The sequence below is a fragment of the Thunnus albacares genome, chromosome 16 (genome assembly GCF_914725855.1).
Source record: "Thunnus albacares chromosome 16, fThuAlb1.1, whole genome shotgun sequence".
Taxonomy (NCBI): domain Eukaryota; kingdom Metazoa; phylum Chordata; class Actinopteri; order Scombriformes; family Scombridae; genus Thunnus; species Thunnus albacares.
The window spans coordinates 8,877,924-8,904,830 of NC_058121.1; the positions used below are offsets into that span (position 1 = coordinate 8,877,924).

A 26,907-nucleotide genomic window follows, 5' to 3' on the forward strand; every position below is an offset into this window, starting at 1 on the left:
CCCTGGAAGTAGTTCCGTCTTCTTTTCTCAAGTAACCTAGGTAACGTTGCTAGCTTAGTTAGCTTGTTGCTAGCGTCGGCTGCTTTAAAATAGAAAATACAGATATTATGGTATATAGTACCTATACCGTTTTGTGTAACGCTTAGTTAAGCTGACAAATTTGCGTATGAAGTACTTCCGGGGTGATTTTGTAACACTGAAACGCCACACACCGTGCCACTGAACGGTTTTGTCCCTGCTGACCTGTGACCGGTCCCCGCCTCCATGTTTACTGCCGTAGTGGTTGCTGTTATTGCTGGTGGGGGGGTTCTGTTCCTTTTGCGCCGCCTCTTCCCCAGCCAGAAAGCCATGAAGCTGCTACAGTATCCAGCGGACACGATGCATGGAAAGACGGTCATCGTGACCGGGGCTAACAGCGGGATAGGGAAGGCCCTGGCCGGGGAGCTGCTGAAGCTCCAGGCCCGGGTCATCATGGCCTGTCGGGACCAGCGCAGTGCCGAAGAGGCAGCCCAGGAAATCAAGACACAGGCCGGACCAGAGCAAGGGGAGGTGGTCATCAAACATCTGGACCTTGCATCGCTTAGATCGGTTCGCAAATTTTGTGAAGAGATTAAGGAGGTAAGGTGTCATGGTACATGTGAAAGCAGGCGTGGGGAAGTTGATTTTTATATAACGTTATTTTCCAGCTGAATGGAGATTGTTTGTTTATAAGCTACTGTGTTGTCAACAGTGTGACTGTTGAAGTGACTGGAGTCTAGGTCATTCCTGTCATTGTGACGTCTGGTATAAAGGAGACTGTCACTTTAACTGAAGGGGGCTCTCCGTGGTGCTGATTGCATGTGTTTTGACAAATGATAGTGTCCTGCTCTTTGCAGAACATTTTTCACTTTTATGGTTTTTCAGATTAAACCTAATAGTTATTTTGTCACATACTGTAACGTACACGGCCAGTCAAATGTTATTGAGCACCCTAGATGCCTTTCTTTTTTTTCAAATTGTTATTGTGGATAATAGAAAAATTACAGAATAGGGCATGACATTGAAATACATTCACGAAAGATGAATAATAAATATATATAGGGAAATGAAACAAAAGTGGTTATAAAATAACTATATAAACAAACCACAAACCTAACTAAATTGATACAAAGAAATGGTGGATAAAGTTGTAGGCAGTGTAATGAGACTCATACTGTAGTAGCAAAGGCTAAAGTCTAACTGGTAATAATTCTTACATCACAGTAGGTGCCCTTTGATAGCATAACTAAGTCACAGTGCTCTCAGAGTATATACCACTGCTCCAGGTATATTTCTTTAAAACTTTCCCTTCTTCATAGTAACATGAGCTTGCCTTTTTCTTTCTCGTGAGGTGACATTGCCTCCCATCACCACTGGATGTCTCAGGGTGATCCCTCAAAGTTGTTTTTTTTGTTTACCAGGACTAATCAATCGGCAGCAGCAAGGCCCTAAAGGGATTAATTTGAGGCTTAATAAAGGCAGGCACATTGGAAAGGTCTATCTTACAAGTGATGCTAACATAGACAATGCTAGCATCTCCTTGAAGACAAATTTACAGTATATTGTCTGTCACAGGTGGCTAATTGTTGAGCGATCAACATGTAGGCAGTTTCTGATAAAATAAAGCCATAAGCAATTTTAAATTCACTTATTTACTTATATGTATATGACAGTATTTAATAAATACACAAAACCTTTAGATTAAATGAAGAAAAATCTAGAATTCCTTTGCATGTATTTTTCCTTGCATTGTAAAGGTGTATAGTATCTTTACTGTGATTATGTTATTAAGTGGAAACTGTGGAGTCTTAAATCATGTCAATCTCTGTAATCCATTAGGAGGAATCCAAGATTGATGTGCTCATCAACAATGCAGGCATCTACCAGTGTCCCTACACAAAGACAGAGGATGGTTTTGAGATGCAGCTCGGTGTGAATCACCTGGGCCACTTCCTCCTCACTCACCTCCTGCTGGACCTCCTGAAGACGTCCGCTCCCAGCCGCATCGTTGTGGTTTCCTCCAAGCTTTACAAGTATGGCCACATCAACTTTGACGACCTGAATAGTGAAAATAACTATGATAAGGCCTTCTGCTACAGTCAAAGCAAGTTGGCCAACCTGCTGTTTACGCTTGAACTGGCTCGCCAGCTGGAAGGCACTGGGGTCACAGTCAATGCTCTCACCCCGGGTATCGTGAGGACCAGACTCGGCAGGCATGTTGAAATCCCTTTCCTGGCAAAGCCGCTGTTCAACCTCGCCTCAATGGTCTTTTTCAAGAGTCCACTGGAGGGGGCCCAGACCCCTCTCTATCTGACCTGCTCACCTGAGGTGGAGGGAGTGTCGGGGAAGTGTTTCGCTAACTGTGAGGAGGAGGAGCTGATGCCCATAGCCACAGATGACCAGGCAGCCAAGAAGCTGTGGGACATAAGCAGGAGGATGGTTGGACTCACTGACTGAGTCGAGTCCTGTGTTGTGGACGGTATTGTTTGTTCTTGGACAAAATACATAATCTCTAGCAGCCCCACAGATATTATTCTGTGAGAGATGGCTCGTGAAAAGAACAATTGCCAACTTGGGGATATAATTATTAAATGACTGACATATTGTGCCAATGAAGTGTGTAAATTAAGAGTCTGTGAGGAAAAGTGCTGAGTGTACATTGCAGTGAGTTGATCAGAGAATGTGCTTTGAATTAAAAATTGTACCATGAGCATCCACATGAACAGAGGACCTTTCTGACTTTTTGGCCTCCTAGAAAGACACTCAAGAAGAGGACAATCATGATACTTAATAGTAGATTTTCCAGTCAAACTACTTTGAAATTATCAGTGGATAAAATGTACAAACATTAATGTTAAAATGATCACTAAAACTTGCTAGTTTTCTGTTTTCCAGCAAGCCTGGCTGGCCTGTGTTTATGAATACAACACCTAGATAGAGCTCTGCTCCGTATCTCTTTGTACCAGTCACCTGACCATGATACACACACACACACACACACACACACATCAAGATCAGAGAGAGAGAAATCATCTCATCATAACATTCATCAAAGCCAAGCCGAGTTGTCACATTTGCCTCCACTGTGAGGTGCTTGTGCCGTGCAAATCCTCAGAGTGCCTTGAAAATCATATCCATTTCTAGTTCAGCTATTGTATTTGAATGCTAAATTTGCGCATGCTTTAGCATGTATTTTGCAGTTTGAAAAGGGAGAGGTGGGGGGTAGACGTTTAATCTGGTTCTCTCTCTTTATGTGTTTGAAGTGTAAATGCTCTCTGCTGTGTCTGGAGGAGCAGGAATCGTATAAGGTCGACAGTGAAGATCAGCGAGATGCTGCTGCGCCGTGGCTCCCTCCTCTGGATGGATTTAACTCAGCTCGGCAGAAGGAATTGAAGGGAGATGAAGCAATAATTTCAATGTGAAATTCTGATGCAGAAGAATAAATGAAATTGTGAAGAATGTTAAGAAAATGGTTCTGAAATTACTTAATGAGTTTCCTAGAACAGTGATCTACATCGGAGATTGTGAACTTTTTTTTTTTTTTTAAAGAATACTGCACATAATACTGGAGGACAAAATAAAGGGAATTCAACATATTACATCAATATAACAGCCCTGCTATCTGGAGACTCAAAAAACTTGAATCAGCAGGTTCCTGACATAAAACATTTAACCATATTATCACAAAAGTCGTATTCATTGCAGGGATATTTTGAGATATTTTTTTATTGTAAATCAGTCCTGGTATTTTGCCCACCCTGTTTGTATATGGTACGAGCATGACACATAACTATGTGCTAATGGATGTTGAACATCAGCTGTTAATTTATGTACCACAAACACTCAGAGCATAGCATACATTACCTTATAGTATTTTCTTGTTGGTGTATTTTCTTCAAACACACAAACTTTTTTTCTGAGTTTTCCTGATCTTGGCAAAAATCCTTCTCTACTAACCTATTTTTAAATCCACAACAGTCATGAAGCAGGGCTTCATGGTGACTCAGCAGACATACACCACATGGCTGCAGTGATGCAAATTTGAATAATGAAACTTGCTGTGAAACAGCAGACATGTAATTATCTTAAAAATAACAACTGATCATATGCTACTATGTTTGAAAGCAGACAAACACGTTTCAAATCCTCACATAGTTACATTTGAACATTAAAGGAAGCTAGGAGCTTATATGTATAATTTGTGCTTTATTAGGCGAACAAAACAACCGAAATATATAAACATGCATTGTTGTTAAAGAAACAGGGTTACAGTGGCTTGATGGGGTGTGGGCATCCAAATCTGAGGTAGAATGGGGGCAGGAAAACCTCTCCGCGGGATACAGAAGAGCAAAAAATGAAATAATACTGACTGCTAAGACAGATGTTTACATCTCAAAACGTTCCATCAATAACAATATAACACACCCATCGATACTGTCAAGTTCAATCAACGGAGGAAAATCAAAATGTGTCATTGTTCATGTAAGTGATTTGTTAGTTTTTTGTCATCTTTCTATGTCCCACATTCATTTTTTAATCTTCACAAGGCCAACATTGTTTCAGCCAATTGAAAATAGTGACTGAAACGAATCTATGTGCAGTTTATACGGGCATCAAGTCTCAATTAAAATACAGTACCTCTTAGAGTTTCTGAATATAGGATTGGCAGTTTTTAAAATTTATGTACAAGTTCCAGGTTCATCAAGGAGATTTGCATTTGTGTGATTGTTTTAGATGTATTTCCTGTTAACAGCTACATACAAAATATATCACTCAATTTTCAGTTATAAGTATATATTTATACATTTGTAATTTAAATACATACACATTCTTACAAATTTTAGGGGCCCCTTGATCTCCTCTCCCCCTGTTGCCCCTCTATAACTTTTACATGACTTACTTGCTCTGGACTTCACTGCAGCCACCCACTGTCATACAATCAAAGCTTTTGAATAATCAGCAATACAGTTACATGTTTGTGATACTTTGAATTCTGTGGCTCCTGGCTTCTATTCAAACCATTTTCTATCAAAATGATTGTGTTATTAGAAGATGTAGCTGGACATACCAGGGCCTTGCATCTAGCATCCTATCAAAGAATTTACCTGATTGAAAAGTCCCTCAGTTCAGAAGCGTTCCATATAGCTGTGCCTTGGTCAGACTGTCCTTCCTGGAAAGTCCCAGGGAGCCAAATTTTTGGTTGTACGGAGGAGGAGGGGGTGGGGCCGGTGGTGGTGACTGGCTCACCTGTGCAGGCAGGCTGTGCATCTCCACTTGATAGTGCTGCAGGTCTGCAGCCATCTCCAGGGACCTCTGGTTGAGAGACTCGGTGGAACTGTTGGGGCTGGGGTCTACATAATCCGTGCTTTGGCCTCCAGCTGCCACGTTGCCCTCCCTGTCTTTGGAGCTCCCTGAGTGGTAGAGGCTGTGCTCCGACCCCTGGCTGTCCTCAGCTCGGTACAGGTGGGCTTGGCTGTGGGCCTGCCGCAGCCCTGGGCTGCATTCAGGGCTGGGGCTGGCGTCGACCCACACTGGGTCCATGACACCCACTCCGTGATGGTAATAGTCAGCCCCTTCCTGGAAGCTGCTGTAGAGCGGCCCTAGTCGGATCTTGGCTGGCCGGACAGAGAAGTGCTGCTCTGAGAAGCTGTAGGGCGAGGCCCGGCCTGGACTGCGGTAGGTGTGGGCACTTAAGTCCTCCACACTAAGTTGTCTCCATCGGCCAATAAGCTCCTCCTCCTCTGGGGCTAGTGTGCTGCCTCGACGACTGTCTCCGTAGGCAACACTCGGGGAGGAGGATGGAGGGAGCGGCTCGTAGGGCTCACTGAAACAGGAGGACATGGTGCGGCTGTAGACAGGAGAGCTGCCGTTCTGGTGGTGGCTTAGCTCCGTCTGCTGGAAGGGATGAGCATTGGCAAAGCCTCTTGGACTGTCCCTCTCCCACGATGAGTCACTCTTTCTCTCATAGTCCCCTGCATCTCTCCAGTCCATATAGAGGGAGTGATGGCGCGGGGAGGAAGCTGCACTGCTTGGAGGGCCATTACCTTTGTCTTCAGAGCCCCCTCCACTGAAGCTGGAGTAGGAGCTGGAGCCTGCGCCCAGTGTGGTAGGGAACTTAGCAAAGTGCTCCTGGGAGAAGCCGGGCCTCAACCCCACCGAGCCCTCCTCTGGGGTGCTGTCAGTGGAGTTCTGGGGTCCATACAGCAGCTTCCTCTGACCGTGGAGGTCCATGCTGGGCCTCCGCTCACGGTGCCGGTCGTCAGGGCAGTACAGGGCCGTGTCACTGCTGTACAGGTCAGATTTGTACGCTGCCCGGAGCCCCAGGCGCTCTCCTGGGCCCAAGCTCTCCAAGATGAACGCGTGTTCCTGGGCTTGGGGGCTGGGGGAGCGGGAGGCCTGGCTGCTGCTGCAGACCTCATCTGGCTTCTCAAGCACTTTGGCAATAAGAGAGGCCGGGACAGAGTCAGAGTAGGTGTGACAGAGAGGAGACTCCTCCATGTGCATGGTCAGTCGCTCCTGAAAATCAGCAGGCAGCTAAAGATGTCAGAGAAAAGATACATGTGATTAAAGTGCTGCTGTACAGTAGCATGACGTCAGTATGTGTGCTATTTCTGAGAAGGTTTTTGAACTTACAGGAACTTACAGGTTCTGTAATAAACAAAGCACTTTATTCTATTCAGTGTAAATAGTTTCTTGAACACTCTACATTCCATTGCACTACAAGACTCCCCTGACTATTTTGTCTCAACCTCTATACCCAGAAAGTCTACATTAACATGGGAACTCAATGATCACTTATTTGTAGAGAGCTCATACTACAGTATACTTTCTTAACCAAATGAAATCATATGTTGTTTTTTTTGCCATTTGCTTTTTGCAGGCTCTGTTGTCTCTTTGCACTGCAGTATGTGACTTCTTGAGCAGGTGACTTTTGAGTATGACACCACAACACACACCTCTGTATTTACCTGATGTGACTGGAATAATTGTGTTTGTGACTATAGTTAAAAAAATACAAGTGTCATTTTCAGTGACAAGAGTCTTAACAAAAGAGGAAGAGAAAATGAAGGCGCCTTTCTTAGAAAAGAAAGACATTGTTCTATTCCGAGCATTTCTCAATAAAAAAAAAAACCTCCATCCACTATCTGTGCCTCTCCATAGCAACAAGCATTAAGCCAACCGCAGCACATCATCAACAGGAATCTAGTCAGTTGTTCCTAATTGGCAATGAGAGGCAGGCTAATTATAACTTTGTAGACAGAGAAAAGGCAAACACCACAGAGACAAAAGACATTTTATCATAACAGTTTTATTACAACTTCGACCAAACTAACTACCACTAAATTATTGTCCACATATTTTTCATTCGGCCTCGTTTTGAACAAGATCACAATTAGCTTTTATGTGGCGTTCAGAAATTTGAGCCCATCATTTTATACCCTCTCTGCGCTTGTTTTGCAGCAAAACAAACGACTAAAGCACTTCAGTAGGCGATGAAGAGCCACTGCACTTCTCAAAATGCTGCCGCATCATTCATCAATATGCTTTCGATTAGCTCCCTCCCACAGGACCGGCGTACTGGTGGACATACAGTGAGTGCATGTATAGCCTCTGACCCCCATTATGTTTGGCAGTGAGCCTGCAGAACAGTTTTTCACTCCCTATCAGATCCTATACTTTGTGCAGCGAGTGCGTGTTTGTGTTTGTGCGTTTAGTGTATGTGTAGGGGGATATTTTATGAGTCTTACACAACCAAATGCAGTTTGCATTGATATTTCCATTCAGCCATATGGACAAAAACGTGGAGAGGCATTCTTTAACCTCATGGACACTTGCCAGCTTTAAATCAGCTCTTGTCACATGGCCAGGCACAAGGCCCAAGGCTGATGCAGCGGAAAGTGGCGCCAAGCTGGCCTAGTGTTAAAACACTCATCAATATCCACATGCATCTCTTCTCACAGGATCGCGTGATCAGGCTGCAGTGTGCTCTCCATTTATATTTTTCCACATATTGTAGTTTTCCTCATGTTTGTTCACAATCTGTCATGAAGCAGTTTCTGTGCTGCTTCATGCTTACTCATTGTTAAACACTTACATGATTACCAGATCTGGTGCAGTATAATTACACTTTAATTTAGCTGCATATTGAGTGACAGGAGGATAAAGACTTGAGAGCTCTGGATTACTTAAGTCATGTCTCATTGACAAGATTTGTGCTACTTTTACTTTGCAGGTTCAAGCCCCCATGAGATGTCAGTTCAGTGTCAGCACAGTTTAATGTGAATGAAAGCATAAGGCAGTTTATATTGGAAAAATGTAAATTCTAAATGATTTTCCTCTTTGCCACACAATAACTGGACAAATATTTGATACAGCAACTTAGTTCTAGTTATTATTCTTTTTTCTTTATTTTTGTTGGTGTTGTTTTCAGCTGGTGGTATTGTTATTTTGCTTTTTTTTATGTGCATTTGTATATTTGACATTTTGTTCTTGTGTAAATATAATTTAAATTTGATGTAACCTTTAATCTTAAAAAGTAAGAGTGACTGCTGAATTTGCCTCTATTGTGATTTTTGTGACTGTACTATTTTTGTATAAAACACACCGCAATAATAATATTACAATAATGTTATATAACATAATGTATGTATGTAATAATGTGATAAAGTGGTTCAGGTAAATATCAATGAGCAAAACTAATTCAACTTTTTAAAAATACACAGGTAACTACACTTGGATGGGGCATATAATATCTTGTACAAATAAATATAAAATGTCACAATGATTTTTCATTCAAAAAAAAAGAAAAAAGAAGAAAAATTATAATTTAGTGATTTTCTTAGTCTTCAGTCTCTGCCTGTCTTGTAGTGACTTACAGTTGTCATCGCTCCACCAAGTCTTGTCTCTTATCTCTTCTGCCTCACAAAAGACAAGATGACCTTCCTGTCGAGACAGCATATTTTTTTGCCCATCTTATGTCACGGGCTGAAAACTTAGCTTAGTGCTGTTCAACACTTTCATTCACATCTAATCTCCTCACAAATCAGCTGTTAACAAATACAGAAACAGATACAAATTTCTTTCCCTTTTACTGGGCTACCAATGCATTGAAAAATAATTGTTTTTTTTGCCTTATATGTAATTTTCTGGGTTCACATCAAATGTCAGAGCAAAAAGCCTTAAGCTCTTACAGTTCTTATTCTTGGTTGCATGTGACTTTCGTTAATTAAGAATTTGAATGTATTCTTCTTAAACTGCTAAAATAAAAATTGGGGAAAAAATACAGTACCAGTCAAAGTTTGGATATAACTTCCTATTGAATGAGAAGATGTGTCCAGTCCAAAAAAAACAATTTATAGCTCACCTCAGAGAGCTGGGCCCTGTAAAGAGACTTGTTGCACTGGAGAAGCTGAGCAGCCAGGTTACAGTCCTTCCTGTACAGATCCTATGGAGCACAATATCACAACAAGAGATATCAGCATATTGAATACTGGTGTTGGTGAGTATTTTCCTCATTTTATTTCACTTTGCCCCCCCTCCCCCAACCTTACTTTGCTTGCTTCTCTTTGAAACTGAAAATCTCACTGTTTACAGCTGCAAACATCACCTTTTTGTGGCTTTTGTGCAGCATTATGAACAGGAATAAGAGCAGCGTTTGATCTGTTTTGCTATGAACACCTTACCCAACCATGACAAAAAAGTTCCCAAAAATAACTGAAGGATAATTCCTATTTTCTCTGTACAATCTAGTAAGGGAATAGACAGGTATGTCTGTCTACAAGTCTGAGGGGTTTTTTTTCTTTCCATTTTTTCCCTGTTAAATGGTTTTTTGTTGTCTGAATTGAGAGTTGAAGGATAGAGGTTGTCATGTGCTGTACAGGTTGTAAAGCCCCTTGAGGTAAATTTCTGATTTGTGATATTGGGCTTTATAAATAACTTGACAGGTATGGCAGCATATTGTAGCCCACACAATAAAACAAAAGCCTGTTCAGTTTCTTACTATTAAGATAAATGACTTGTTTTGACAAAAGGTTATTGTAATGTGAAAATGTTGAATTATTGAGAAATCAAGCAGATTGTTTTTGTCACAGACAGGATATGAGGTCTGAGCAGTCTAACGATCACTGAGCACTTACATTGTCCTCTTGTAGCTTCTCGATGGTGAGCTTGGCCTCCATCAGATGGTTGTTTAGAACGATGATCTCTCTGCTCAGAGCTCGCTTCTCATCGTCGTGGTGCTGGCTCTGACGACAACGAGAGAGGAGTTATAATACTCAGAATGGTGACATTCATCGAAGCATGCATCAGTTTTTCACAGTCTTTTTGAAATTGAGCCAGTGCCATGACTTTCCAATAAGTGACAGCACTGAGCACATTTGCAATAACTTTGTTGAACTTTGATGATTTTGTTACTGAAGGCAGTTTTCCTCTAAATGAAACAGGAAGACATAAAGCAAAACATCTAAGTAATAATAAATTGACATTATAACTCCAAAATCTAATGGATAGGAAGGTGTAAAGCTTTCATATATACTAATTATCTATGTTCTCTGTGACATAAACAGGATCTACTCTCTGCGATAGGGTGGCTCTAAATATAAACACTGGATGGATTTAAAGATATACTGTATGAGTTCACACACTGATAGTGTTCAAGTGGCAGCAAGAGATACTGTAACTTAGTGTTTCGGTTACTATGGGTAACTGAGAAACCATGACGTCAGTAAACTGAGCCCTCCACAAGAGTAAATGTTTTTCTTTTTTGTTGGCTGAGGAAGGCTGATTACTGGTGAGCCCAGGTTTGTTTTCTGTTGCTGCTGTTTAAAAGACACTGACGTTTCAATTCATTACTTCTTGTATGTCAAGCACATTTTCCATATGTGGCACCAAAAACTTAGTCTGGGCAAGCTCTTATGAATATCATGGCAGCCGCAATACAAACATACATTGCCTTGTGTAGGTTTAAGAGAATAAAAATTTTGTCTTTTCCTTCAGACTTGGAACAGTGTGTCTGGGCGAGTAGAAGCACAGACACTCCAAGTGTATCACTGTGTTTACCTGTCTTGTAATTACATTCTCTATAGTTGTGAGGAGCCAAGGGGTCAGATGGGTTTGTGGCACCTCTGGAGTAAACAAGCTTTACGATTACAGAGAGACTTACTCAGCACCTTTCTCACCCTTGAGGAAGGAATACGTGAGATGAATCAATAACAGCTGATGAGGATGCTTCAAAAGAAAAAAAAAGCTGCAGGTTGGCTTTCATCTTTTTTTTAAATGACCTTTTTTCTTTTCACAAAAAGCCCGGTGACCTTCATCTCCTTACCTGGTATCTCACTGCTGTTGAATTGTAATCAAGACGGAAACCATAATGATTATTATCTTGTGCTGTATCAAACCCATTCGGCGAACATTTTCAGCTGTCTATTCAACAGCAAAGGCACCTGATGGTCATACAGTGTTCTCAGACAGGCTAGTTAATTGTATCTTTCCACCGGCAAAAGCAATGTCTGACAAATAAAGTGAAGTGCGGTGCCCTGAGGAACAATGGGTTTGCTATCAGTCTGCCATTGGAAGGAGGACAGCCAATTGTAATAAGCCATAATTAACGTCAGTGGTACCAACAGCAGGGCATTCATATTCAAATTGGCTCTCAATGCGTTCTGTACCATCTCTAAACCGCATGACTTGCTTATGTGATTCTCTTTCTTCTGTTTCTACAGGTACTTAACCGCAAGCATGGGAATTCATGTGAATGGGTGTACACACACTTACACACACACACACACACCCACACATAGGCTTACTCAGCTTAACACTTACATTTCTGTGAATCTTTTCCTCCAGATCTTGGTTGATCCTCTGCAGTGCTGAGTAGCTGCTTTGTATTCTAAACCACACAATAAACGACATTGCTCACTTGCAGAAAATAGTTTGTAGATACACAGCAGCAGAGACCTCTCCACACTGAAAATATGCATATTGGCACATCCAGCAGTATAGTCAGAGCTGAATCACATTCAACGGTTTCAGTTTATGGCACTCGTGAGAGTTGTTTTCACATTTCACTGACCTCACTCTACTGATATGATGATTAAGTGAATGTTTCATTCTAGTACTTGCGGTCGAGAAAAGAGACACACTGTACAGGGCAACATTTTGGACAGCAGTTCCAGATAATGTGAGTCACTCACTCACTGTGCAAAGAGAGATTCAGTGGTAGGTTAGGGTCGTAGGTACAACTCCTTTTCCAGATTCAGCAATCCCAGCCATCAAAATGATATTAATAATTCCACACGAGAAACTGCTCTGCACTATTCTATTTCTTGATCTCTCTAAGGCTTTTTCTACCATTGACCATTACATTTTAGCCAACACATTGCATGAATCATATGCAGGACTGTTTGTCTGAGCCCGTTTTTTGTTTTTTTTGTAATCAAAAATCTGAGAATTACACTTAAGGATGTTTTAAAGAGTAAAAACGTTTTTACTGAGTGGTAAAAATAAGACACATTTATCAAGCAACTCAAATACTTACAGAAAAGTGGTTGTAACATTTTAGAGTAACTCTCAAGTGATCACATGATTAATCACATGTATACTTAAAGCAGGAGTAGTCAATCAAAGACAAGGATTATGTGATATAGCATTTTGCAAAAAGGCATAAAATAGTAGGAAATTGGCTGAAATGGAAACAAAAAACTAAACAGCAGCAGGGAGAGATCAGGGAGAAATCAAATTATAAGGAGAATTTAGTACCATAAGTGCAGACAATGAGAATGCATGAAAGTGTGAAAAAAGAAAAAGTGGAGTTACATTCCATCAAATGTTCAAATCAAATGCAAATCGTGAGCTATAACTACCCTGTTCTAGGGGGACTTTGTATAAGCTCTCTGGGCTTCCTTCCTCTCCTGCACAATTAATATAACTTTTTCACTGTGTAACATTTTCTCATTTCAATTTGATAAATATGGGCCCTGGTATATTACAGGCTAACTACATTAAAAGTCTTAAGCAATCCCCCCTTGTAATTACCAAAGGTGTACCACAAGGCTCCATTCTTGGTCCGTAATTATTCAGAATTTACATTAGTAATATTATTGTGCCAACACAGACTTTACCTATTTTTTATGAAGACAACATGGTTTTAAATGCACCTGACTTTGCTCTGACTCAAGCCATGTCAAGATTACAATCTGCTTTCGACTTTTTAAGAAATCTCTAAACTTTCCAAATGCTGATGAGACAAAATGTGTTTCATTCACAAGAACCCATAATTCTATGAACCAGTAGTTCCTCTTTTTGCTATTCATACACTTATAGTAACTTTATTTATATTCATACTTTATTTCCTAATAATCTTATCTAAAGACGTCACCTTTGATGCTGGGAAATTGTAACAGTCATTTTTCACTATTTTCTGACAATTCATAGACCAAACGATGAATTGATGAATCGAGAAAATAATTGGCAGATTAATCAATAATGAAAATAATCATTAGTTGCAGCCCTAATGTGTATTATGTCCTCTCTCTGTCCACTTTTCTGCTCCTGTACTCAGGTCTGTCTTAAAACAAATCAAAAAATGAATCTAATCTAAATTAGATTAGATTATCTGATTAAATAAAGAAGAAGTTTGGGATAAAATCCCATTAATACCCAATATCTCTATTGCACACCATATCCTCAGTGTTTTCCAGTATGTAGGCCTACCTGCGCAGTTTATCAGTGAACTTGTCCAGTTCCTCCTGTGCACGGCGCAGCTCTGTCTCCAGGTACTGCCGTGTGGAGTCAAACTCGCTCTGCAGCAGCTCCAGCTTGTGTGTTGTGTAGGAAAGCCGCTTCCGCAAGTCCTCCTTCTGCTCCAGCAATGAGCTGCACACACACAAACACACAGGGCACATGGCAGAGGGAACAAGCTTGTAACTTGGGTATATGCTTATCTAAATGGACTTATAAGGGTATACATATCATTTTAATGTACCCCTAAACGGCCATGCAGCAGTAATGAGAACATCATGAGAGGGTGATAGAAGCAGAAAAGTTGTGTGCGAAAGTGCTTTGTATAAAGAAAACATGGGACCAAAACACAAATCCTGAATTAAGAATCCAGGCAGGGACAAGCAGGGATATGGAGCTTTTTAAGTCATTAGATCTACAGCACACTGCAGAAACCCAATCATCAGTGAGATTGTTCCCACTGAAAAAAAGGGGAGGGTGTAATCTGTGATGAAATATGAGCCAATGAACTCTAATACATCACATGAATGGACTGTGAAGGCTCAGATTTACGGAACAGCGATACCCCCCACATGTAATTCAGCAAGACAGCACAATGATGACTATTTTTAGAGTATGTGCATTACCTGGGCCTCAATCTAATAAAAGGGCAAGTGTGAGTGGGAAAAGAGGAAATGTCTGTTGCCGTGATGGATCTGAGTGTGCACGGCTGGGCTTAATGGACCCTGTATTGACGGACAGATGGAGGAAGGAGGGTAATGACTCTATCTGCAGCCGGATAACAGATAGCACAGAGTGGATGGAGATGTGGTCACGTCGCGCTTTTCACTTCCTCTCTTTGTCTGTTTTTTTCTCTTTTAACAAGATCATAGATGCAGAGGGTGAGGGCTGAGAGACAGGAAAAAACAGGGGCAGGTTCCCTTTCAATGCTTTCAGGTCACTAAGTGGAGGTATCATCCAGTTTCCATCTCATGAATATGCATGATAATATTTATGCAATCAGTGGGTGGGAAAGTAGCCATTTCTCTGTAATTTATCTAAATTTTTCATCTAAATTTTAGTCTTATAAACCATTTTGGTTGGATTATTAATTTTGGGCAGTCACACAAATAAGGCATTACTGGAATTGATTCACAGACATGTCAAACACACAAAATACCTGATTGTGCAGAAATCTCACTGGTTGATTTAAACATCAGTGAGTGAGGTCAAAGACAATCTGTGTTGCAATAAGTCCCTCTATTGAAATGTCAAATTAGGACTTTCTTTTTGTTGTTTGTGCTTTTAAAATCTTGAAATCTTTCGAGAATTCCTTTTCTTGTGAACACTGACTAACAGGAGTGTGTGGGAATCATGACTCTTATTTGTCAGGAGGAATCGGGTGATGTTGTCCAGGAAGGAATGAAGGAGGAAATTCGGAATGGATTCATGAGTCAACATTGGTTTCTTTTAAACACAACCGCTGTTTATATAACAAGCAGTTGTTATTGTAATTACAATGATCACCCTCAACACTTTTAACAGTGTTTTACAGTGTTGTTGCATCCTGATGTGACTTGTGAAAGTTTTGAAGGCATGGGAAAATAATGTAGTGCTGAGGCCTCAGAGCAGAAAACGCTTGTAATGTATGTGTTGTTCTGAAGCTGGACAAATAGCTTATTTTGTTATTTTAATTTGGAGGACTTGCCAGGTCTGACACATCTACGATTCAGGTATGCTTAAAAAATGGCAACAAATATTGCTTTGCTACAGTTAGTGGAAGATGGCCTTCAGGGTTAAAGAAACCAAAGTCGACTGTTGGTTGGAGACAGGATATGAACTACAATTCTGAGATTTTGTGGCAGTATGACAACATCATGTCTACCTTTGCTAGCGAGAGTGGGCAAGTCATTATTTGCATGTGTAAGTCTGTTTTTGTATGGAACTGAATGCAACATTTTGAACCAGCAGACTGAACGTACTACTGAAATGACGGACGGTGACGAAATGGTGACGAATCTTTGAAAGGAACTGAATGAAACAATTTAAAATCAGCAAAGTGATCCGCATTTTTCATCTCTAGCACCTAGCTAACATAACTTACATTACCTCTAAGTTAGAGGTAGCGTGACTGTCATTAGCCACCTAACAAAAGTTTTAAATGTTCATCCATTTAAAAATGTATGTTTCAACGCCAGAAATAGCTTAGTCAGACATGGAAAATGAAAGGCTTTTATTCAGTATTTTGATCACAGGTCTTTTCAGCTGGCTAACTTGTGCCTCTGAAAAACTTTGGTAGTTTGGATCTGCAAGTTAAGTAAGTTTTTACTCAATTAAAATATTTCCCGCTCAAGCACAGTTCTGCACCGAACTTTTGTACAACTAAAAGTTCAGTCTCCCCTAAACATACACTACTTTAATAAGAATGTGCCTTTCCTGGTACAAATGTAAACTGAAAAGATATTTTTCCACATCTGAAATATCTTTTCAAGCAGTTGCCTCAATTTAAGTGGAAAGTTGCTGCATCTATAACCAAGTCAGTGCGTAAAAAATACCTGACAACAGAGTGATTCAATGAACATCTCTTGACTGCATGGCATTTCAGTGCTGCATTACCCAGCAGCCCCCACCTCCTCACCTTCTGCTTCTCTTTGATTGGCAGGCATTAGCAGGGGAATGCAGGTGTTTGTTGTTTGATAGAGGATGAGTTTACATGAAGTAGCTCCAGGGATGAAAAATCCCCCATTAGTGACCTTTGCTGTGAACAGGAGCTGAGTCAGACGTAATGAGTGCTTTCATTCTGGTAAGATGAGATGACGAGGCAGCATGACTCCTGGGCTTGGAGAGGCGGGATGAGGTTGCTTTAGCACCACTGGACGGCGAAAGGAGACACCTCGTGGGCGGATGAGCGGACAAACAGATAAAAACGAGGACGGATGGAAAGATGGCGTCTGAGAGATTCACTCTTACCTCTTTTTCGGATGTTTACCGCCATTTCGGGGGACTTTTAAGGCGGTTTTGCCAATGTATATCTTTTTCATGGTTTGTCTGTGTTCCTTCCCTCTCATGTGTTTATAGGGATTGTCCACAGGGAGCCGGCATGTGTGTTAGTTTCCCAAAGGAGACCAGCTAAGTCTGGCCTGCAGAGTTACTGAGTGCTCTACCTGTGTTGACCCTGCCAAACAAAGCAAACAGACAGATTGTCAACTATTAGTACGGTTAAACCAGGGATGCTATTTGAAGGAAAAGGTCAGTATTAAAAATGCTGGACTGATGCCGCTAGTATTTTGCGCTGATAATCACTTTAATGACAAAATGCCCCACAGTTTTGTCCTTGGCAGGCAAATAAAGGCTAAAACAATATTAAACTCTCTATTAAATTCACAGTAACAGATTATTTTTAGGCTTAACGTCTCTTAAAAGGTTCAAATCCACTCTTTAAAAATTCTCAAACAATTGTTGATGTAGGTTTTATGGCATATTTTTTCCCTTCATGATGTCACACTGTGTTGTTTCCTGCAAAGATCCAGTGGAAGTGAAATGAAAGTACAACTATTGAAGACATCTGTGGTAAATGTCAAGCTTTGGTCTCAGTCTTTCAGACTTAAAGAGCAAGGGCCTCTCTCTGTTTTGCAGCAAAGTTCAACTATCATGTGAGGAGAAACCCATTGAAAGAGAGGCAGTCTATTGCAAAGCTTTTAAATTTATGGAATTTATGTTAGACATCCTTACACATATTTCTATTGTTTGCTTAAATGAAAGGTTTTCTCTCCATGTATTTCTACTTCTGGTATATATTAAAAGAAAGTAAAATGTGTTTCTAGGTTTATTTCATTGGTGGTGGACGAAAGACCTTTGTGACAGGCAGATTTCAGACTTATCAGTATAAACATCCCTCTATCCCTTCTTGCTGACCCAATGTCTTCATCTCTTATATGTCCAAACACAGAGGACAAGAACTGACACATCTACTACCGACTGCATGAAAAGAGTTTGACAAGGCCAACAGACTGAAGCTACTTTTCTAAACATTTCTTCCATCCCCCTGATCCCCTGCATCTCGATGGCGTTCGCAGCACAGGTGCAGCCGTCAGCCCACAGACAAATGGTGCAGGTTATTAGATGTGACGGCGCGTCAAAGCTTGATCAAAGCTCCTCTGATCCGAGTGCTGGACTGTCCACTCAGAAAGGAACCAGTGATGGATTCTGGATGTGACTGCAGCAAGGTGGCAGAGACAAGCAAAGCATCACGTTTGAGCTAGATACTGTACGTAATACATGCACACACATATGTGAAGACCAGGTGACGCAAAGAAACATGTTGATCCACTGACATCCAGTTGTTGGGAGGTGATTTATGCTGCAGGCTGAGGAGGCAGGGAGACATGTACTCCTCCAGATGGTGACAGCTCACCACTGCCACTGGAGCCTTCACTCCAGCTGCTCCCCTCTGAGTCATAGCACACCGGCTCTGGATATGTGTGTAAGATTTGGTGGGTGTGAGCATGTCTTTATGTATATATGAGCCTGAGTAGAAATGCGTGACTTCTACATGTATGTGGATGCATCTGTATGTCTAACGCACGTGTGTAAATGTGTACCTGCATGTCTTTGTGTGTTTTTGTGTATGTCATTGTGTTTGTGTGCTGCGGCAATTCAATCCCTTTCACCCAAGAATGAAATAAAGCAACAGTGTCCGACATAAAAGTCAAAAGGGACAGCTGTTAGCGACACGTCCCAGGCTACGTCAGGTGTCAAACTGCCAACACACACTCGCTCATTCACTCGCTTGCTTCTTCTTCCTTTAGCCGATCCTCACACTGCAGCAAACCGTAGACGGGGCTCGTTCAGATGGCGCTGCCTGCCACCCACTCATGCCATGCTGACATTTGAGAGGAACTCAGAGCATTGAAAAGAAGAGGAAGGGGAGGCGGTAGAGGAAGAGGAGGATATTAAAGTTGGGGAATGGGGAAGAGGGGAGAAACAGGAAGCATTTTTTTTGGGGGGGGGGGGCTAGCCAGAGTAGTTGGCCTTCCTCAATTAAGGCAGGCAAGAGGGAGAAGTTGTTGCCAAATGAGAGCGGGAAAGAAGAGGGGAGTGGGAGTGAAACCTCTACTGTGTATCATCATTTCTCTTTCTCCTTTCTCTCTTCTTCCTTTTCCTGCCTGTTCTATTTGTTTCTCCCTCCTTCCTGATTGCATCTACCTTGCAGATAGATTGGCTCTCAGGAAAAGCCCTTATCACAGGCCCAGACCTCAGCATTAGAGCGGGGGAACCCAAGAGGCTGACTCATCAAGCAGCATCGGCAGAGAAAGAACGAAGACGAAGAAGAAGAAGCTCTTCAGGCCCCGTATGCCTTCAGATTAACAAGGTATAGCTAACCTGCACCAGTGACATGTACAGTATGACTCAACCACCTCAACCACCCTTTCAAATACTATTCTGTGAGTGTGTGGGGGTTTACACGACTGTCTCTGTCCAGCATTGATTAACTCAGGAGCAGACACCTAAGTAGTTACACACCAACTACCAACATCATTACCAGCAGCGGGGGATAATGACCCGCTGAACGGATTTCATGTGCCGCTGATGGCACTCAGCACAAGGGAGTGTATAATCATGACAACCATCCTGAGAGGATTTTCGGATGAGCAGAAAAGGTGATGGAGGCTAACTGAGCTTCAAACACAAACACAAATACTGGTATACTATATACATAATACAAATATACTGTACACAGATGTGTTCTGCTGAAATCCAAAAAGTCAACATAATGAACAGATCTAGCCCAATACAAGCATCAGAAGAAGTTGTAAACAGATACTAAATAGTTTTGCTAAAGGAATGGTGAGAAGAGTGAAATATCACATGCATGAGTTTTAAATGAATAGTTTAGCATTTAGAGAAATGTTCTTATTTGCTTTCTTGCTGTGAGTTAGATGAGATTGATTCCACTCTTATATCTGTAGAGTAAATATGAAGCTACATCCAGCAGCTGGTTAGCTTAGCTTAGCATACAGACTGGAAGCAGTGGGAAACAGCTAGCCTGGCTTTGTCCAAAGGTAACAAAATCCACCTACCAGCACCTCTAATGCTCACAAATAAACACATTATATCGTATATGGTTTATACAAAAACGGGAGTGTAAAAAAACATTGTGGTTTTAGAGAGTGTTATGTGTCAGATTATCTCTTGGCCCAACACAGTAATTTCCTCAACATAAAGCAAACAAGATTTACTGTAAAGTGTTTATCAGTGAGCTTTAGAGTTGCTGGTAGGCAGATGTTTTAGCTTTGGACAGAGCCAGGCTAGCTGTTTCCCTGTTTCCAGTCTTAATACTATGTTAAGCTAACTGGGCTGCTGGTACAAATACGAAAGTGGTATCAATGCTGTCATCTTAGTGTCGGCAAGAAAGCAAAAAGGTAATTTTTCCAAAATGTCAGACTGTTTTTTTAAGGCTTATCAGATGCCAAAACACTGTACAGCGGTTAATAATACTATAATACTTAAAAACTTTACAACTCCGGAAAACTATCACAGCACAACAGTACACTTTTGTCGTTGATGTTACACGTAAGCAAGAATGTGTGTGTATCTGATTGGCCAAAGCAGCATCTTGCTAAATGATGGCGCATTGCAACAAAGGTTGAGCCAGGTTAACTTTTTTTGCCGAAGCACCTCTGCTTTGCCAACACACATCTCATTGAAATGTGCGAGGAGGGTGCATTCATTGCCAGTGTTAATGTCAGTCAGAACACACCCATTGTTTTTGTTTTTCTAGTGCTTTTTAGCAAAAAAAAAAAGATTTTCATATTTTTCATGTCCTAATACACTCAAAGCTTGTTGTGTTCTCTGCCAGAAGAAAGCGCTGACCACCGTAATTTACAGAAGATGGGGTCCTCCTGCAATCTTGTGGTAAAACTTGAAAAATGTTTAGAAAATTCCTGTGAACTGCTGATTATGCTTCTCTGAATAGATTTTCTTTGGAAGGAAATGGTGTAACCGCAGCCGTCATCTTCCCTATACCAGCAGAAATAGCATAAACACAAAATAATGTAAAATGTTGTGACATACACTTGATAACTGAAAGCGTTTTTGACCAAATTATGCAAGTTGAAATGAATACAAGTTTGGAGTAGACTAGAGGCAAGAAAAGCCCCAAGCTATAAGAGGACTGACATACACACATGTACAAACACACATAGACACACAACGCACACACAAAAGCACACGCTGTTCTAAAAAAAACAGCCTCAGCCTCCAGACAAGAAAATCATGGTACGGTGCCAATGAATCCTACTGAGAGCTGGCCTAGCAAAGCCACTGAGACCTCGTCTTCTTCTGACCCAGAATCTGCACACTTACACCGAAACTCCGGCTGAAACCTCTCACTCGATTTGAAAATCACAACTTTGACATTTCCTGGTGATTACTGTGTGTTCCAAATCTGTGATTCTGAATTGCTTTTGCATTTCATATTTTCCCATTAACTTGAGAGTAAAAGAAACCCCAAATCTGCCCTAAGATGGTGTTTGTCCACTCTCTCTCTCTCATTCAGTCTGCTCATTTTTTGGCTTCCGGCTTGTCGGTTGGACAATACTTTTCTAAATAAAATAGGTTAATACAATAAATGTTGTGGCATTTTTCACTCAAAAATAAGAACAGCATTTGCCATCTCATCAGCCGCGACCAAAAGGAAATGGGACGGAGAAGCACAAGCAGCTTTCAAAAGGGTTCAGCTCATTAAAAGAAGAACAGACATGAGCACACATACATGCACACACACACACATATGCGCACAGACACACACACATGCACACCGCCCACCATCACAACATATTGTTTACGAGTGGAGCTCGAATGGACAGGTAGTGATTAGACACAACAAAGGAACCGCCTCTGCAAATCTGCTAGCCTGCAGTGTACTGTTCTGTTTTCTCTGTTTCCGTGTGTGTGTGTGTGTGTGTGTGTGTGTGTGTGTGTGTGTGTGTCCATAAGCATTTTCCTAGGGCACTTATATACATATAGCAGGCGGCTCAGATGTACTTATGGTCCATCCATGAATCTCAAGAGGCAGACTAAAAGGCCTCAACTCAGGGATGCATGAATGGTGCTTTTACAGAAAGACTATATTGAAAAATATAGAAAGCAATATAACACTAACAGCTTTCCAGAAAAAATAAAATAATAAAAAAATTTTAAAAAGATGTGTAATCTGTGACCTTCAGTTTGGGATCCTCATGATGACACAAGCAACAGAACTCAAAGAGAAAACATTTATTTTTTAGGTTTATGTTTGGCTAAAATGAGGCTTTAAAGGACAGGTTCACAATTTTTTAAGTGTGTCTTAAAACAACAGTCAGGTACCCATATGAAGATTGAAACTGGTTTTGCTTGCTGTGATCATTCCTCCTGTTCATGCTGACCATTAAAAGAGCCCTTCCAAATGTGATGGGGGACAAAATCCACAGTCTTCATTTTGGGCAAAAATGTGTTAAAAAGTTTGTCTGAGGATAATATGAGGCTTCAACAGTATGACTTAGTCAAATAAAGTGGATCTCTTCCACAGTTACAGTCTTTTTAGTAAAAAAATTCCCTCTTTGTGTCTCGACAGACAGTGTTTGGCACTAAAAAGACAGTAGCTTTGAAAGATATTGACTTGATTTGACTAATTTGGGCGGCTGAAGCTTCCTATTAGTTTCAAATAAACTTTTATAACATTTTTGTACAGAAGGAGGCTTGTGGATTCTGTCCACCATTTGTCATCCATTTTTAAAATAGTTGCCAATTACATTAGTGTGCTCAGGTAGCTTAATGGTTAAAGCACATACCACATAAGCACAATGTCTCAGGTTCAATCTCGGCAAGAGACCTTTGAAGCCTGTCACATCCTTTTCTTCTCCTTAAATATCTGCTCAATAAAGGCAAAAATAAAAAACTAAATTGACTTATTGTTGCAGCTCTAGTCAGATACGATCTCAAATTTGACAGTCGTGTACTTTAAATTTCAATAAATTAGTGTCATGGACCTTTATGTGAGAAAAGAACTGACTCAACACACAATAGATTACTATGTAAATGTTCAATTCAAGTCAAATTGCCAAAAGATTTAGTTATGGCAGCTGTCATAAGCTGTGAAGCCATTCAGCCATTTAAATACCCGACCGCTTCATCTCGAGGAATAAATCTGACCTGTGTGATCTGACCGCTGGTGCTGAAGAGGCCAAAGGGGAGGAGGAATAATGGGGTTGAGATGATAAGATACACTTAATGACTCCCAAAGGAGCTGTCAGTGCTTTGCGAGCGAGAGACATGGAGAGAGAGAGAGAGAGAGAGAGAGAGAGAGAGGTAGAGGGAGGCTGACTGTTCAGACCACAGAGGATAGAGGAGCGTATTAGTCTGTTAGACCAACACTGTCCACTTAAACAGATCAAAAGTGACCTCTATAGCCTCTTCAGACCAATCCCTCCCCCACACCACTTTCACAGAAATAAATGTCTGCTTTGCTGTTCTCTATTACCACTTCATCTAAAATAAAAACTGATTCAGTAGACACCTAATTCATACAGCGGCTGCTTTAGATACCTGGTTGTGTGTAGGTACATCCTTGGGGGAAAAAAGCACAAGATTTGTATAGAACAAATAAATTAACAATTGTTTAGTTTGCCAAAAAAAATCTTGAGTGCAACGTCCACTAGCTAGAAATTTTTCAGAGCTTTCAGCTACATCTTGTAGAGTTCATCAGCGTAACACTCAGAGCTCAGTTGTCAAAGATATCAAACTCTGTGTGCTGATGAAGGGTGTGACATGTAGCTGAAAGCTCCAGAAAACTGCGCAAAGAATGTGAATGTAAATGAATCAACTATTTTCGAGATCAGCAATGAACCTTGAAGCTCAACGATTGGGTGCATATTTAGCACGAGCAGGTAGAGAAAAGAGTTCATTAAAACATGACACAAAGATAAGACAAAAAAATACCAGACACATTATTGTACTGGCTGCACTTGATTAACATTAACAACGAGTGACGAGCGACAAATTGAAGGAAACACCTGCAAGTGGAGAAACATAACAAATGTTTATGCTTCTATACAAGTCACAAGTTGTTACTGAACGGTTCAATGAGAACGAAAATGGTGTGAATCACGTGCATTTTCAGTCACCTGATCTCAGTTGAACACCTATGGGAAATTTTGAACAGATGAGTACTTTCCACCCGCATCCTCAAAACACCAAATGAGGGAATATCTTTTTAAGAAATTGTGTCCATCCCACCAGTAGAGTTCCAGAGGTTTGTTAAATCTCTTACAAGGTGCATTGAAGCTGTTCTGAAGCTTCATGGTGGTCTTTTTAAGACTATTTATGTTGTTTTTTCCCCTTTAGCCTGCCACCCAACTGCATATGTACAAACTAAAAAGATGCACTATAGGCCTTTATGTTAATTCAAACCACAAATCATTTAATACTATAACTACTGTTTCTATGGTCAAAAATGAATGAAATAAAAACTAAACTTTTAAGCCAACATGGACTTATAACGCGATAAAGATCATGTGATATGATCCAGAACACTAAATTAATTATATAAGCCACTAAATTAGCCTTTACATGTGATTGTTATGTCACATTCGCTAAAAATGTCAATTTTTATCCAAATCTTCCTCAGTGTCTACAACCATATTAAATAATTTGAACGTTTTCATATATTAATTGTTCAATATTTTGGGAACTATGATATTTGCTTCCTCGACAAGAGTTAGATGAGAAGATCGATAACACACTTAGAGAGTGGTATTGATCTTCTCATGATGATGGTAGTTTTAATAAAGAAAACTGAGTGCAGATGATTCTGAAACTACAGTATGTTTGAAGAAATTATAAATAAAGTGCAATATGGGGAAAAAACACTTAACCAACATCTTAAAACCCTAAAACTATGTCAAATATTTATTCTCTTGCCACACAAGGACGTCATTTCATCACCACTCTTTCAGAAAGCAGCATAATAATTCATCCTGATCCTGCAGGAGCAGCTCTCACTTTTTTTTCCCCAAGTGGTGTAAATATCATTAAAAAAAAAATAAAACATTTAAAATTGTTTTCAGCAGGGGATTGATCTTTGATGTGAGCTGGATTATTCTGACAACACTTTAAAAACTCTTTAAAACTTCTAAATCTTTTTGTCAAGCCGAGGTCTGCTCTGCTCTGGAGCTAACTGATCCAATGTGTCTCCATGTAAAATTTACATCTCCATCTCCGCCACAGGGCCCCAACGCAGGAGCCCAGCCAAGGGAGGGACAGAAATTGCAAAAGACGGGAGATGGGGGGAAAGCAAGAGAGGGGAGAGATTTCAGGACATTTCATCATGTATAGACTGGAGGGCGTCTTGGAGATGAGGTGTGGGGGTGGAGGGTGTGATGTAGAGGTAAGGTCAGACTCTCAGGTGTGACCTTGTTTCCTATTCAGCAACGAGCAAGGCGAAAAGGCGAAGGACTACCCCCCGCCTCTTATCTTGGCAGAGCTGCTATAATTCAATTAAAGCTGTGACACAGAGGTGAGGACAATTGATGCCTCATATTGGAGGAACACCCCGTCAGATTAATTACCCCTCATTGGCTGGTTAAACGGCTTTTAAACTCTAATCTGCCTGAAATCGTAATAATACCATCGGTAATCGAACACAAAAGGAAAGGCTCGGGATCTATTTCCATCTGCGCCGGATTAATAATGGTTCATTAGTAATAGTATTAATTAAAAACGTGTCTACTGTAGGACAAAGAGGTAAAACCAAGAAAGAGGGAGAGATCCTTTCCCGCATCTCGTCATGTTTGGTCTACTGCTTTAATTTCCGACCGTGTAATGTTAGTTTAATCAGAAAAGTGGGTGAGCACTTGTAATTTTCTAATGAGCCCATTAAAGTCTGTTTATGCAGGCATGTAAAAGCATCAGTTCAGTCATCACCTAGGGTTTATGTGAGCATCTGAGCTTGTCAGGCTTGTTTCAATGCATAAAAGTCATTCATCAGCACTACTATTGCACAGTTCTTCATACTGGTGGAGCAGCGCTATCATGCAGAGTAATTAATCAGTGTTGTAGGTGCATTCCGACAGGTGACTGCCCAAAATCATGCAGAAGCTGATATAAACAAGTCATGGATGAACATCCTCGCTACCTTAATGCATTCGAGACTAATTTTTAAAAAAAGCCTCTCTTGATTGATCCCAGAGAGAAAAAGCTTTTACAGTAACGCCACAAACGCTGCGGTGAAATTTCCAGCCAAGAGATTTTCCTGCATACAACCATCAACACCCTTTTTTATCTTTGACAAAGTATCAGAAAAGCACTGCATCAGTACACAGAGAGCACGAGCTGACACAGCCACATCACATACAGATGAGCACACACACACACACGCACACACGCACACACACACAAACACACAAACACAGACACAACCAAGCCAAGCTTTGTAATCCAAATCAAAGATGCAAACGGTGAAGCAGTACCTTCCACTCACGCAGAGCTTCATCCTGGAGACGGAGAGATAAAATCCTGCTGCCTGAGCCTCGCCGGGGAATGGAGAAACCCCCCCCGCCCCCCCCCCCTTCACCACCACCTCTATATGTGCTATCTGGATTGGCTTACCCAGCTCTCCCTTAAGCTCAGAGAAACCCCACCACATGCACACCCCACCACCACTGACGCCGACGCCGCCTCCTCCTCCACCGCCACCACCACCACACCACTCCAACAGCAACAGCAGCAGCAACAGCAGCAGCAGCAGCAGCAGCAGCAGCAGCAGAAGCCCAGTCAGGAGGGAAGACAGAGGGAGTGAGGGAGAGAGAGCAAGAGTGAAAGAAAAAGACAGAGAGGAAGAGTGGGAGGGAAGGAGCTTAAAGGAAGAAGACAGGGAGAACGCGTGGGTGTGATGATGGAGCACTGAAAGATATGTGCAGAGAGAGAGAGAGAGAGAGAGAGAGAGAGAGAGAGGGAGAATCTCACCTGATAGTGTCTATGTTGTTCATCTCTTCGTCAGGCACCTAAAAGGAAATGACAGCATGTTAATGGAGGGGACCCATCAAACTGGCCTGGGAGCTGCCAAGTAGAGCATCGCTACAGCACACACACACACACACACTCATCCGAAAAAAAAAAGAAATGAAACATACATAT

The 26,907-nt window shown here is 41.2% G+C and overlaps 2 protein-coding genes across 4 annotated transcripts; one reads left to right on the plus strand and one right to left on the minus strand.

Moving 5' to 3' along the window:
- The first annotated feature begins 61 nt into the window (after positions 1–61).
- On the plus strand, positions 62–2,741 carry rdh14b (retinol dehydrogenase 14b). The gene is made up of 2 exons (XM_044377292.1): positions 62–618; positions 1,858–2,741. The coding sequence occupies exons 1-2, from the start codon at positions 265–267 to the stop codon at positions 2,473–2,475; spliced, it is 972 nt and encodes a 323-aa protein (XP_044233227.1). The 5' UTR covers positions 62–264; the 3' UTR covers positions 2,476–2,741.
- Positions 2,742–4,220: 1,479 nt separating this feature from the next.
- On the minus strand, positions 4,221–26,306 carry si:dkey-174m14.3 (uncharacterized protein LOC563117 homolog). Of its 3 annotated transcripts, XM_044376157.1 has the most exons (7): positions 26,241–26,306; positions 16,705–16,909; positions 13,729–13,890; positions 11,839–11,905; positions 10,155–10,262; positions 9,383–9,463; positions 4,221–6,552 (listed from the first exon to the last, which is right to left on the minus strand). In XM_044376157.1, the coding sequence occupies exons 2-7, from the start codon at positions 16,800–16,802 to the stop codon at positions 5,140–5,142; spliced, it is 1,929 nt and encodes a 642-aa protein (XP_044232092.1). In that variant the 5' UTR covers positions 16,803–16,909; positions 26,241–26,306; the 3' UTR covers positions 4,221–5,139. The 3 variants fall into 3 exon arrangements, with proteins under 3 accessions (XP_044232092.1, XP_044232093.1, XP_044232091.1); XM_044376158.1 differs by lacking the exon at positions 16,705–16,909 and having other exon boundaries at positions 26,241–26,294; XM_044376156.1 differs by lacking the exon at positions 26,241–26,306 and having other exon boundaries at positions 16,705–17,505.
- Between the last annotated feature and the right edge of the window lie 601 nt (positions 26,307–26,907).